This window comes from Tachysurus fulvidraco, chromosome 26, assembly GCF_022655615.1.
Source record: "Tachysurus fulvidraco isolate hzauxx_2018 chromosome 26, HZAU_PFXX_2.0, whole genome shotgun sequence".
Taxonomy (NCBI): domain Eukaryota; kingdom Metazoa; phylum Chordata; class Actinopteri; order Siluriformes; family Bagridae; genus Tachysurus; species Tachysurus fulvidraco.
Window position 1 is genome coordinate 5,843,575 of NC_062543.1, and position 13,544 is coordinate 5,857,118.

Here is a 13,544-nt window from a genome sequence, read left to right on the forward strand (position 1 = left end):
AGGAAGAAAAATTGTAACTCTAAGAAAGAAAAACATTCTTTACAAGTTTCCAACTTTGTGGGAATTTGGGGAACAGATCCATACGGCTGCGACAGGCAGACGTCACACATTGGACCGTTGTTCGTGTTTGTCCTATAATTAGGGCAATGCAAGCTTTTATTGCTTACATAACCTATGTGAAAGACAGAAAGTACTCTCTAAATACTTTAACACGCTGAAAAAGAAAAAAAAAAAAAAGAAAAAACTTCACGTTGATTCGCTTGCGGCTCAAGGAAAATTGTGTAAAAATGTTCTTTTAAAACAAAATAAAAAATTTTCCCCTATAAAAGTTTGCTCCTCACTTTGGAGGAATCAGATTATCCCAATCAGAAAACGCAACACATCTGTCTTAATGCATATTAATAAATATTCTTTATTATGTCAATTTTGCACATTCGCTCAACATTACACCCAAGCCTCCTTATAATTAGATGTTTCCTCTCTGTAAAATCTTTATATTCAGATAATTTCATTTCTGTACACATATAAATGGTACAACAATTTGCCACTAAAATGAAGTGTCTTGGTCAGTGAGATGAACTGGGAAAATAAAGCGATGTTAAATAAACAATAAGACTAGAAGACCACAGTGATCGCCTGCAATCTCATCACTTCCACTGTGATCTTATGAACCCGTTCCAAGAATCAGTAAATCTAGAAAATCGCAAATAAACTACACCTGAGTGTCAGTGAGGGACGGGAAGAAAGGAGAGAAAAGAGATGGGGAGACTGAAAAGATAAAAGTGAAAAGAAGTGGATGTGAACGTTTAAGTATTCCCAACAAATAAAATTAATCTATAACAAACCAGACAGCTAAAGAATTCATTCTGGTTTTGAACCCAACATTCATTTTCTTCCTCTTCTGCAACAGGGGTAATCGTGAGCATTTTTCCTATGTGTAAAAATCATGTGTTTGGTGTGTATTTATTTGACACTAGTCGTAGGAAGCCAATCTCCTCTGCACACGTTGGAGTGGCAGTATTTGGTAAATCGGTCCTTTAGGTGCTGTCTGTACTGGTCTCTTGTGCTGTAGAAAGACTTGTTCTCCTCTACGAACGACTGGATCTCATCTTGTGTCAGGCAGTTCTCTTCATCCGATGACATTTCTGCCTCATCCTGTTCGAACACACAAATTTACACGATCAAATATTGGAAGCGATTCGTGGCTATACCTCAATTCTGATTAGTCAAAAGATACTGAATCCTATGACAGTGGTTTCATTGCTTTACGTTAATGAATTCGTTCAAATACATTACTCTTCTTATAGTAACAGCTTACACGGGCACTTGAACAAACGCTTGCGTTATAAAAAATGGCGCTTCAGGCTTATCTACTATAATGGAAATGGCGTTCTTGCTCTCTTTGCCTGCTGTTTGCAGGAGCTCCCAAAACTAGGTACATTAGTATAAAAACATTGTTCGAACACTTTGCCCAATAAGAATTGAACATTTAACAACATTATCATGTTAAATAACAATGGCAATGTTTAACAAACAACCATGAAAGAAAGATAATGCCTCTTAATAAAAAACAAACACATTAGCTAACATTAACATTGCTGTCTCCCAGTACTGCTGAATGTAAACACTGCCATCAGAGATCCTTACTATTTCAAATAGTAAAATAAAAAAATGACACTCTTGCCCATTACTGTTATGCTAAAGTTTATTTAGCATTTATAGAAGGAGCCTAGAGACCGTAAAACGGTCAGAGGTAAAGCTTTAAATGCTTTTTTTCTGAGGAGAGTCTTAAGGATAAGAATATCCGCTCATTGGTAACCCTGTAAGTTTCACCATCTTTCTTACTTCAAAAGAGAAGGCAGAGAAAAATAAAGAGAAGCTGGTGAGTGAAGGGTAGCTGCTACAACACCTGATTTAAAAAAAGGTTGCTTATTGGCATTTATGTAATTAGAAACTGCTGTAACAATTGTGATCAAATTGTTCATGGGAAAATGAACAAGACTGTTTATCACCCACCTCAAAAAAAATTAAATAAAAAAGGAACTATATTCAATTATGCAGTCAATAATTTATATAGCAGGGGGAAAAAAAAGTGTACAGTTTAAAAATGCCACAAGACAGATATTCATTTGTAAATGTATTTCTGTCTCACCAATGATTTATTTATTTATTATTATTATTATTTTTTTTTAAAGGGCAGTCCACTCACCAGCAGCTCCATGAGACTTTTGGTTGTACAGTGCCCTTGTGTCCAGGCATCTGGAGTCTGATTGTTCAGGCCACTTGCGATCTCTTGCTTAGCCCAGGGCAGCTGCAGGACAGCAGTGAAGAGCGAGCCACAGCACACCTTCACACAAGGCGTCTGTTTGCTCTGGCAGTTGTGTGGGTTTGAGGCAGAGGGATTGTGGGGGTTTTCTGAGCCAGATGAGATGCTTGGATCTCCTCTCTGGCTGCTGTCTGACACACACCCATCTGACTGGGAACCATGCTGGAGAAGAAAGTAAAGAACATGAAGCATAAATTTGTGCTCAATTAAGAACCAAACCAAGATACAAGTGCTGTCTATGCACCTGGCGCATACTAGAACATTCTACGTGTTTTCGGTTTGCGCTGTAGCCGGTGATTAACACTTGACCCAATGCAACTCACATGTTCATTTGAATTTAGCGATCCCCGGTTCTTCCTTTTTTTCTTCTTGTTCCTTCCTTTGGCGTGCTCTTCACAGTTTGCCCAACACTCCACACAGCTGTCCACACCATCCTCCTCCTCCTTGTCCTCTAAGCAGTGGTGACTGCATGCGTATTCAGCTGCACAGACAAAGGAAATCCTTACCATTAATTTAAGTCATTACAGATTACATGCTAATGGTTTGATAATGAAATTGCATCATGCAAACTCAAATTATCAAATTTCATGTACACTCCTGCAGCACTTTAGAGGGTTTGAGTGGATATTACAATAATAACGTGCTTTAGGATTCCTTTACATTTGACCGTTTTGTATAGAAAGTGCTGCTTGGAGGGCTTTTCTCACTAATACCAGAAGCCACCACATGCATACCACCACAACCGGAAACATATCGAATAACAAAACATTAAGTAATCATTTTATGAATTGTACATTCAGCCGTCTAAGCAACAATACAAAGAAGCTGGCACCCGTTTCATCATGGTTACACATTCCCTCGGTGCAGGCCACGTCTGAGCCTTCCCTGGAACTCGTCTCGCTGCCTTCCATGCTGGAAGAATAGCCACAGTCGCTGCCATGACTATGAGATAGCAAACCTACACACACACACACGTGACAGTGCATGGAGTCATCAACTCTCCGTTATTTCCACAACAGTACGCACAATTCCCCTTGTTTCTAAACATAACAGATCTATATTTGACCAACAAGTATAAGAAAGCAGGGATGAGTCAGTATTTTCTAGAATTCTTCATTCTTAAACCGCGTGTTCCCGAGGCTTCACGTGTAGGATGTCGACATTCCTCTGAACAAACGTCGTGTTAAAGGCTTCAGAAAAATGCACTGTATATAGGGTGGAGAATCCATTATTTCACTGCTATGTAGTGCGTGATATCAGTTACACACAATTTCTGGGAGGTCTGTGACCCAAAATCATGTTACTTCATAACTAGTGATCATCTGAATGAAGTGTGTTTTCATGTATGCTTAAAAAACCTCAGGGAGATTAAAAAATTTTTTTTACACAGTCCAAGTAAATAAAGTGCCTAAGGTTATACCGTTTTTGCTTTTGGGGGAGTCTAAGATGGTCGAGGCAGGACAGCTGCAGGTGGAGCTCTCAAGAGGAACAATAGCCTCTACACCTACACCAGGCTCCTCTCTGTTGCCACATGACTTACAGCCAGTGCTCTCGGAATCCTCTAAACCCTGGAGAAGGGAAGTAAAGATTGTGCGTGAGGTTGTGTAATGGTTCCCAAAACAATGGCAAATTTTAAACGTATAGTCCATCGCTCAGAGTAGCTAGTCTCTACACGCTGGCTTGAACAACTTACCTCTCCCAAGCTCTTTTCTTTGTACCCGTTGGTCTCTTGCTCAGACACGTCAAAGCCGCACTTGTTTTTGCGCCTGTTCTTGCGTTTCTGTCTCTTTTTTTCTTGCTTCAGCTCTTTCGCTCGCTCCTCTTCCGACAGCTCCTCACAGAGTTGTTCCAGTCGGCTGATTCCCTGCACCTTTTCTACTGCCATCTGTAAAGAAAAAACAGATAGAGTTTTCAGCTTCTCCAAAACACCTACAGCGCTTTCGATAAATGACACGGATTGTCTGTTTAGACCATCATACAATAACATCATTTGGGTGGTGGACGTTTTATTTTTTGGCACAGCTGTGACACTGACATAGTTCTGTGCTTCCTGCTAACATGAGTAGATCAATGGCATTATTAAGCGAAGTCAGTAGTCCGTAACTGTACCACCAAACATCTTTTTCTGAATCTCATCCTGTTCCTCATACCTCAAAGCTTTTGCGTAATGCATCGATACAGAGGTAGAAGAGTATCTGCCACGTTTGCTCCTCAGCCCGTAGCTTTTGCCAGATCCGGTGTAGTCGCTCATACAGGTGGATCCCCAGACACGTCAAAACTTCTTCCTGTGCTATGTCGATGGTCTTAGCGTGCCTTTCTCTGCGCCTAAACATAATCATAATCCTTAAGTCTGTGCCGAATACAGCGCTTACTTTTACTTGCACTGTAAAGGCACTGGAACAATAGCAATATGAGAAGAATGATTCTGTACTATAATTTCATACTGTGTAGCAAAGTGTGTGCAGATTTGTACGTATTCTAGAACTAATAAAGCAAGTAAAAATAAAAATACAGCAAGTGATCAAAGTTATGACCACACACACACACACACACACACACACTTTTAGTACAAATGCATAAAATGTCTATACATAAAAGTCTTACAAGTAAAAATGGAATTAAACTTAAACGACTCACTCGTATCCCCCAGCGAACTCTGGCTCAGCACGGCCCAGCAGGTGAGCGATGAAATCGGTCTCACAACAGACGTGGATGTGGCGCTCGTGTGGGCAGCAGCGCAGGCCCTCATAAAGTGCAGCGGAGTAGCCTTTCTCTTTACTGCAGTCCAACTCACCCACAAGGATGTTGTAGGCCCTCAGCACCTTGTTTTTACAGTCTGTACAGAACCTGACAATCACAGAGGGGAGGTAAAAAAAAAAATTAAAGGCATAACAGCTATGGTCCAGAAACAATTCTGATCTGATAAGCACAATACATGTCCTTTATGTGCAGTGTTTTTTTTTTAATAAACACAAATGATTTAATAATAAAAGGCCCAATTACACCTAGCCTGAAAACATTACACTGATTTGTGCTGTGCTCATGAGCTCATTACAATGGCCAGAAGATCGAAAGCAATTTTGTGATGATTTATATGTAACGTATTAAGATACACACGATGTTATGCAAAGCTGTAATTAGAACACAAGTAAACATCATGTACAAACATGAATACGCATCAGAGGTATTCCAAGTGCACCATGTGTGGACACAGCAGGTTTACCTGTGTTTACGCAAGTACGTCTCCAGCGTTTCCAGTAAACAAGCACTGTCGATCAGAACCACCTCGTCCCGGCACTCCTGAGACATCAGCTCCCATACATCCATCCAGCTCCCTCTGCAACACAGTCTCCAGAGTCACACAAACCCAAACACACAAACTGTCTCTACGACTACAAAACAGCCAATGGCCAGGAAGGTTCTCACAGTGAAGAGACTTAAAGGAGCTCTTTTACACGGCCAAAAATCAAGCCGATCCAAGGTAATAGCCCTGACAGGAACATGTCAAAAAACACGCTGTTTATCAGTACACAGCATTATGCTGTTGTTTAGGAACACTGTTGCTGCTGGATGTAGAAGCTGTGCTGCCAACCTGCAGGGGGTCCAAAAGAGCCAAAAAGGACAAAATCCTAGACCTGATCTGTTATCTTAATGCTGCAGCATAGTGTCTTTTCTAGCACCAACACACAATCTCCCGCTCACTCTTACATTCTTCTCTCTATAGCATCATGAGCATGACGGGGGATACGGCACAGAGAAAAGTCTAGCACTCAACTCAAAACGGTCAAAGCCGCAACACACGCATTCAAAACCAAAACGACGCTCTCAGATTAGAAATCTCGGTGAAAATTAACTTACCCCAAAGGTTTGGGCTTGTGTGTGTCTAAAGAGTGCAATTGACAGCGCTTGTTCTTTTTGCTTTTGGGAATGGAATCGATCACATCGTTTAACTTCGACCTGCAAAAGAAAAATATAATGAAATAAATTTAGTACAAGGAACTACAAACTCTAAATAAAACTAAACACTCGGCAGCTTCACTGTTCTATTACACACAAAACCGTACGAGACATGATATAACAATCATCACAACGTTGTTGAATTCTCAAATCCAGTAATATATGGATTACCAACTATATTATTTAACATTTAAAAACAAACAAAAAAAAACCATGAAGCTGACTGCAAAGACATTTCTTGGTAACATACTATTTATGGTACAAGAGGCAACAACTGTTTATAGCTACTATAAGTTAAGCGATAATAGGAACTAGATATAAACGATTAAAGAACAAAGATTTACTTCACTAAAAAATTTTTAATCCTTGTCCAACTGCTGTGTTAGAAGATAAATAAAATGCTTTGAAATGTGTTAGAGGCCAAGATATACAGTACTGCGCTACAAAATGTGATATACATGATGGCTTAATTTTTTTCCCCCATTCAAATGATTTTAATGATCAAAAAGCAATATGGGTGTAGTGGTGATTCTTAATTACCCATGGACATAGAAGAGTGTGTAGAGTTTGAGGGGGTCTGCAAGGCAAGCCCTGGTGATGGATAGTACACCAGCTGATCCCACGGTCAGTGGCTCCAGGGCAAAGTAGCCGGAGTCTGTGAGCTGAGCAAAGAGTCGTTCAACGCTGCGTCGGCAGCCCACGCATGGTACCATCTGGGAGAGTGCGCTGAACACCTCACGGGACATCACCATCAGGGCCATACTCAGGTCCTGCTGCTTCAGCATGCTGTGACGCTACAAGAAAGAAGCATCTGATGCAGTCATCGTCTTCCACATACATTTATGTAAAATTAAAAACAATTTTCCAGAAGAAATAAAAAGAGAGTCATCTAAACAATATCATTCTCACTATCACATGCCACCGCCAGGCTTAGCAACAATCTTATGCAATAACCTTACCTCAATAAACGGCTTAATTTGTGAACTGCTGGTCTGATGACTGTCAAAGTGCAATACTGTGCGTGGAAACTCCATCACCATCTAGGTAGGAAGGAAGCATTTAAACGATAATGGAGATAAATAACCATGATAATACATGTCATGTCTTTCACTCGTCAAGTGAACGCATTGCTCTTCTACAAGTCAAGACAAGTTGAGCAGAACAGCACGCTTGATGCTGTATGTACTAGGACTTGTGCTCCATGACTACTAAAGTTACCACCTTTACAAAAACTAAAAACTTGCAACTCTTAAGTCAGCAACCGTCTCTGCATTAAACAACTGGGGGGAAAAGGAACACAGCAAGCTCGTAGTCAAGTACAAGGCCTATTTTACATTTTACTCATGATACAGCAATCAGATTTCGGTTTGATTAACTGGAGAAGGATTTGAATAAAAGTGTAAGAGGCAAAATCAGGACAGGTTCCATATGTAAGTAGCATGATATGGTCAGGTATCAGTTTCAGTCTAGTTGTGAGTAAGCAATTAAAACTTTGAATCGTACAACAAGGACAAGGACTTTGAATTGTAGGACAAGGACATCTAGTTGTATTCTGGAACTTCCTATAATTCAACAGGTCAGCTTTAACTACCATTTGGATACAAGGTGCAACAGTTCCTCAAAGCATATCCCAAACAAAATAAATGATTCTATAAATGTGTCTAGCTGTTTCAGAAACAGAAATAACGTGAGGGAATCCATCTTACCGTGAGGGAGTCATCAATGTATAAGGGAATCTGTCTTGCGAGGAAACGGTAGTCCTCTTCTCCGTCTCTGCAAACAGCTACTAGGCGTGCCATATCTTCTCCGAGCAAATGTCGATGGAGCGCTGCCTGTGAAAAAAAAAAAAAAAAAAGAACAGGTCAAAAAACATATTCAGGATTTTTTTTTTTAAAGACATTTGTGTTCACAACAAAACCGAAGTGGTCTGAAGTGGAATTTAGAGTTTTGTTTCTAAAACCTATGCATAAAACTTTTACTTAGAAATAGAATTTTCCCCCAAACAAGTTTGATCCGGTTGCTAGTATTGACTGCAAGAAGTAAACAGTTGATATGATAGCGTGTGTTAAACAAACAAACAAACAAACAAACAAAAAAAAAATCACAATTCTCATTTGATGTTCCAAGAAACAAATGATTATAAAATTATCGTACTACAGCAGGAAAGGATTAGTTGTATGTGTTTTGCTGAGATCTGGTGATTTTTCTTAGCAGCATCCTTGACTATTCTCAAGAAAAAAAATCAAAACAAAAAAAAACTGGCATGTATAAAGCAGCAGCAATATTTCTATGCTAAGGAAGAGGTTTTTATTGTGGGTTAAAATCATTATATTTATCTATTCCTTATACCTCTTATGGCTGTTAACATGAATTGAATGGTGTTTCATCTAAACCTCGGTAGGTTAAAAATCTGGACCTGATGCAAGATCTGGATCAGAAAGATCTGTAGCTCTAGTTAATAATAATAATAATAATAATAATAATAATAATAATAATAATAATAAAACATCAGCGTACACATTTCGATAGCGTTCATGAAATAAACTTGAACCGAGGACATCTGGTGAATTTATTTTACAACCAAAAATGCCCCTGTCTATAAAATATCTGGGAGCCTTTGTGCTAAAGATTATTATTCGAGCTCGCTGGAGATAATCTCTATACGGCTAGCTAGCTAGCTAACAGCTGGTAACGCCCTGGATCACCTTAATATGTTTATATGTATTTATTTTTCTCTTTTGGCAATTAACGACTAGCTACATAAATACAAAAAAAGTGAAAACCTCAAAAGATATTATCGAGATGAACTACTTTGTTTTCAAAATCAATGGGTTTCGAGGGATCATCTCTTGTAAAACAGGTAGCCAAGTTACTTAACCTGCTCATTACGTGGCTATCTAACTAGCAAGCCGTCCTAATTGATCAAAACTAAACGCGCAAACAAAACAAAAAACGTAAACTTTTACCCTAGATTGAACAGAAACGACTTTTAACACAACATCTACAAGGAGTAAAACATCTACTTATTTTTGCTTTAAACGTATAGTTAGAGCTAACATTAGCTAGGTTACACTACGACTTTGACAGGCAGTAGACAGTTAGCATAGTGACAACATGCTAACCAGCTAGTTAATATCAGATTGAACCGCCTACTCCTTAACAAAAACAACAAGGTTAGTTAGATATGAAAGTTGCGAATAATATAACATGAGATATGCCATAAACTGCAAATAGAAGTGCATTCAGAAGACATGACTTGCTAGCTAACAAGCATATATTATTTAATGGGGCGTGCTAACAGGCTAGGCTAAGCTAAGCTAAGCTAGGCTAAGGATAACAGCTTAGCAAGCTGCAACTACAACTACAACTGACCGCGGCTGCTTTCTAAACAGGAATATTATTCGGAATACGGTACAAAACGCCAAGCCATGACTGTGATTAACTACATAGTCTTATGTTAGTACAACAAACAATTAAATAAACTTGACAGTAGCTAAGTTTGGCGCGTTTCTGCTCGCTACCTCACAGCTTGAGGATCCGAAGCTGAGCGACACGGAGCGGCTTGACAACTCTGAGCGCTTCCCTGCAGGAAGTACACGTTATTAACAGGTTCGTCCTGAATGTAACGCCTGTACAAACGTCCCCATCACCTATCGCGTTATAATGGTTACGATGCTGCAATCAAATACATAAATAAACGCACCCGGTCATCACACTTACCGATCGCCCTTTTCACACAAAACATACAAGTGCGACACAGAAGCGTACGTACCGACCGATTTTTTTACCCCCCTAATAACCCTTGCCCCCGTGATGACGTAATAACTAATCCCGGTCCCGTAAAGGTACAGGACGCACTATATTTTATTCAATTCAAATTTATTTGTATAACGCTTTTTAAATTGTCTCCAAGCAGCTTTACAGAACATAAACATAGAACAAAATGTTGTTATAAAGAATAATATAATACGAAAATCAAGATTAATGTTGGAGATATTTAAATGTGTTTGTTTTTATCCCCAATGAGCAAGTCTGAGGTGATTCAGGTGACTGTGGGGAGGAAAAACTCACTTCAATGGTAAAGAAAGAAACCTTGAGAGGAACCAGACTCAAAGGGGAACCTCATCCTCATATGGGTGACACCGGAGGGTGTGATTATAAATATTCGGTCTGATAAATGTTGTATTGATGTGGAGATTGTTGTCCTCAAAGACCACATGGAGTTGGCATCTAATCTATAGTATAGAGTCTAACTGGAGCTATACTTGTTTAATTACTAAACACTATATTTGTTTAATTATTTGGTATTTAATAAAGCTGTGCAGTTATACACACACACACAAGAGAGAGATCGTAATGTGAAATCTTTTCATGAAGGAAAAATATAAGCAAAGACCTCTTTCTCTTTTACAGCTCAGGTTTCTGTTTGTATGAAGTTTCCTCTCAAAAATCTAGGCAGTAGATACTGTATAATGGTTTAGATTTACATGGTCATGATTTGCACAATTAGTGACTAATTAGAAAATTATCGACGCCCTTGTGTTTAAAAATTTCTGTTATTTTGCCTGATGATCCTTTTTTCTTCTTCTTTTGAACACAAATTTTCATATTTTGGTGGGGGTTTGGTTGCTGGTTGCTATTTTGGCACCCCATCCAGGATGTCTCCTGCTTTGTATGTAATGTATATAATATGTCATGGAGGCACACATTTCTATTGGTTTAGACCTTCTATTTGATCCTCAGCTACATGTTGAAAACATTACATATTTTTAGCATCCTTATTTTATATCTTGGTGGAAGTATAATGTAAATTCACACATCAACAGAAACCAGTGGGCACGGATTTGGTCAGGGCTGTGTTTATATAAATATATATTTATAAAACTTTACAATAAAGACACTAAACAGAAATATCATACAGATTTAATAATAACCTTAACCCGAGAAATAATAGCATTGTTTACATACAGAATTTATCACAGCCAGTTTGTGTTTTTCTTGTTGATAGTAAAACATGCAGGTCTGTATTGTATAAGCTCACTTTAATTTTTTTATTTGCTATATCACAGATCAACTTGTTCATAATAATGACACAATCTTGTTCATCTGATATCTTCACAGCACTGATTATTCAAAAATTACCAAAATTTTATTGTAATATTATTTACATGCAAAATGAATATAATTAAACTGTTCATGAACATGTAAGAGAGCAAAACACAAACAGCAAAGAAGTCGTTGCTTTTCAGAGTGTCTACGAGTATGTTGGTTAATCCAGTCATCAAATTTGCCAGCAGGAAGAACAACAACTGGTTCCTGTTCACTGACTGAATTAAACACAAAGCGTCCACTTTTTTTCTTATTTTCTGTTCTGTTTCCGAACGTCGGCTGGGATTCCAGGAGGCTGGCAGAGCAGAAAAATTGGACACCACTTTGGTAAAAAGCAGTGCAATATCAGCTATGCCCAAACAGGAAAGAAAAAACAGAGACTGTGCTATGGTCCATAAACAGAATGGCAGGTTGGCCATGCGACGTGAAACTGGCTCTATGTGCATTTGACAGACATGCAAAGCAACCCAAAGTCCAAAGCTTCCCAGGAGAAGATTTCGGATAACTCGTATCCAGTCCTTGACCAGAGTTCTAGTCTTCATTAGATAGACACCGACCTGAACTCCAGCCATGTAGACAGCGACATAACCCACTACAGAGAATATTCCTTCTTTATTGGCCTCCACAATGTTACTGCGCTCAAAGTTCTGAGTGAGAAATGATTTCAGATCAGTTGTCTCTAAGATGAGTTGGTAAGCTCCACTGATCAGCAGTGACAAGAGCCAGGAGACACTGATGGGAAACACGGTGAGGATAGTCGACGCCACCACTCTCACAATGGCTAAAGTGAAAAAGAAGTTCCAGTGCACCCCGTATTCAGTTATGTGTTCGTGATAACCTGTGGATTTTACGCTCGCCAGCCTCACAAATCCGAGCACGACCAGGGGCCAGACAGAAAAAACCTGCTTTGACAAATGGCTCAGTTTCGAACCCTGTACTTTCTTCCCTCTAGCTTCAGGACACACCATTGCATTTGCCATAACATAAGCTCCAACTCCGAAGTCCATAACCCCTGTCCCATATATCTCGGTTTTGGCGTATCTCCTTGGAAAAACACTAAAATCCACAGCTAGAATGCTGATAGCCGTCTTGACGTTGACCAGCACCCTGAATGCGGTTAAAAAAGGCACCAGCTTGGACTCGACATGGCTGTGTTCAAAGCTGTCAATCATACTCTGACGAGCAGCATGTTTTTTACTCCTTTTGGAGTACAGGATAGAAACTGCACAAACATCAACAGCAGCAATGGCTATAATAACCCAATGAAGAATGTCACTAAGCACGGTGCATGAGAGTACCAGCGGTGCTATGAGCAGAATGAAATCCAAAAGCAGGTGAGCACTGCTGCTTAGTGGAAGAACGAATTTATTTAGGTGAAAAACAAGCAAGACTAAGCCCCGGCTGAGAAGACAAAGTGGGGCAAGGAAGGACCCGAGAGACACTTCTGTCAGCGTCGTGCCGTTAAGGTTGCTTACAAAGGCAACTTTTATATCCATTTCAGCCATTGCCTAAAAAAAACAAAAAAAAACATCAAAGAAGTCGTTATATGACATACTTCTATTTATTATAATGACATAGCTATTTGTTGGTAATAACTACTGAAGGTGAGCTCCAATCCTTTGTACACAATAGATCGTTCTATGCATTTTCTACCATTTTATCCTACACAGAGTTGCTGGGACCCTGGGGCCTTTCCCACATGTGGGGCCCCATGGCACAAGAGTGGGAGTGAACAATCCATTAAATCTGAACATCTGATGTACTGTAACAAAATGGATCAAGATGCAAACCTACCTTTGAGCTTTCTATGTATGCAAAAAAATATTGACTGTCCTGTTTTTGACTATTTGACTCAGGTTTAGGGTAAACGAGCTGGATAACGTATTAAAACACACCATGATTAACTAGTTAGAGATACACGCGTTGAGGTAACGAACAAACAAACATACTATGAGCTCAACAACTAAATGTTTCTTTGTTTTCCCGTCTATTTAACCCATTTCGTTCAACTTGACTCGTTACCGCATATTTCCTGTCTGCGTTTATGGGGGGCGTTCCTGTGTTCTACGTCACTAAACACGTGTGCTTGTCATGACGTGTACACTAGTCCCACTTCCTGCGTTAAACCGGGCTAAATATTCATTTTAACCAA

General features: G+C 39.4%; 2 protein-coding genes across 4 annotated transcripts; both read right to left on the reverse strand.

The window, feature by feature from the left end:
• Window positions 1-386: 386 nt before the first annotated feature.
• On the reverse strand, window positions 387-10,109 carry ggnbp2 (gametogenetin binding protein 2). 3 transcript variants are annotated; one of them, XM_027132960.2, is made up of 14 exons: window positions 10,004-10,109; window positions 7,990-8,115; window positions 7,243-7,323; window positions 6,824-7,077; window positions 6,185-6,283; window positions 5,550-5,663; window positions 4,964-5,173; window positions 4,477-4,651; window positions 4,020-4,211; window positions 3,747-3,894; window positions 3,159-3,284; window positions 2,650-2,807; window positions 2,210-2,488; window positions 387-1,155 (listed from the first exon to the last, which is right to left on the reverse strand). In XM_027132960.2, exons 2-14 carry the CDS (start codon window positions 8,080-8,082, stop codon window positions 964-966), a joined length of 2,121 nt encoding a protein of 706 aa, XP_026988761.2. In that variant the 5' UTR covers window positions 8,083-8,115; window positions 10,004-10,109; the 3' UTR covers window positions 387-963. The 3 variants fall into 3 exon arrangements, with proteins under 3 accessions (XP_026988761.2, XP_026988764.2, XP_026988763.2); XM_027132963.2 differs by having other exon boundaries at window positions 10,056-10,074; XM_027132962.2 differs by lacking the exon at window positions 10,004-10,109 and adding an exon at window positions 9,805-9,948.
• Window positions 10,110-11,194: 1,085 nt separating this feature from the next.
• Window positions 11,195-13,473, reverse strand: pigw (phosphatidylinositol glycan anchor biosynthesis, class W). Its single transcript, XM_027132846.2, has 2 exons — window positions 13,187-13,473; window positions 11,195-12,900 (listed from the first exon to the last, which is right to left on the reverse strand). The coding sequence occupies exon 2, from the start codon at window positions 12,895-12,897 to the stop codon at window positions 11,422-11,424; it is 1,476 nt and encodes a 491-aa protein (XP_026988647.2). The 5' UTR covers window positions 12,898-12,900; window positions 13,187-13,473; the 3' UTR covers window positions 11,195-11,421.
• Between the last annotated feature and the right edge of the window lie 71 nt (window positions 13,474-13,544).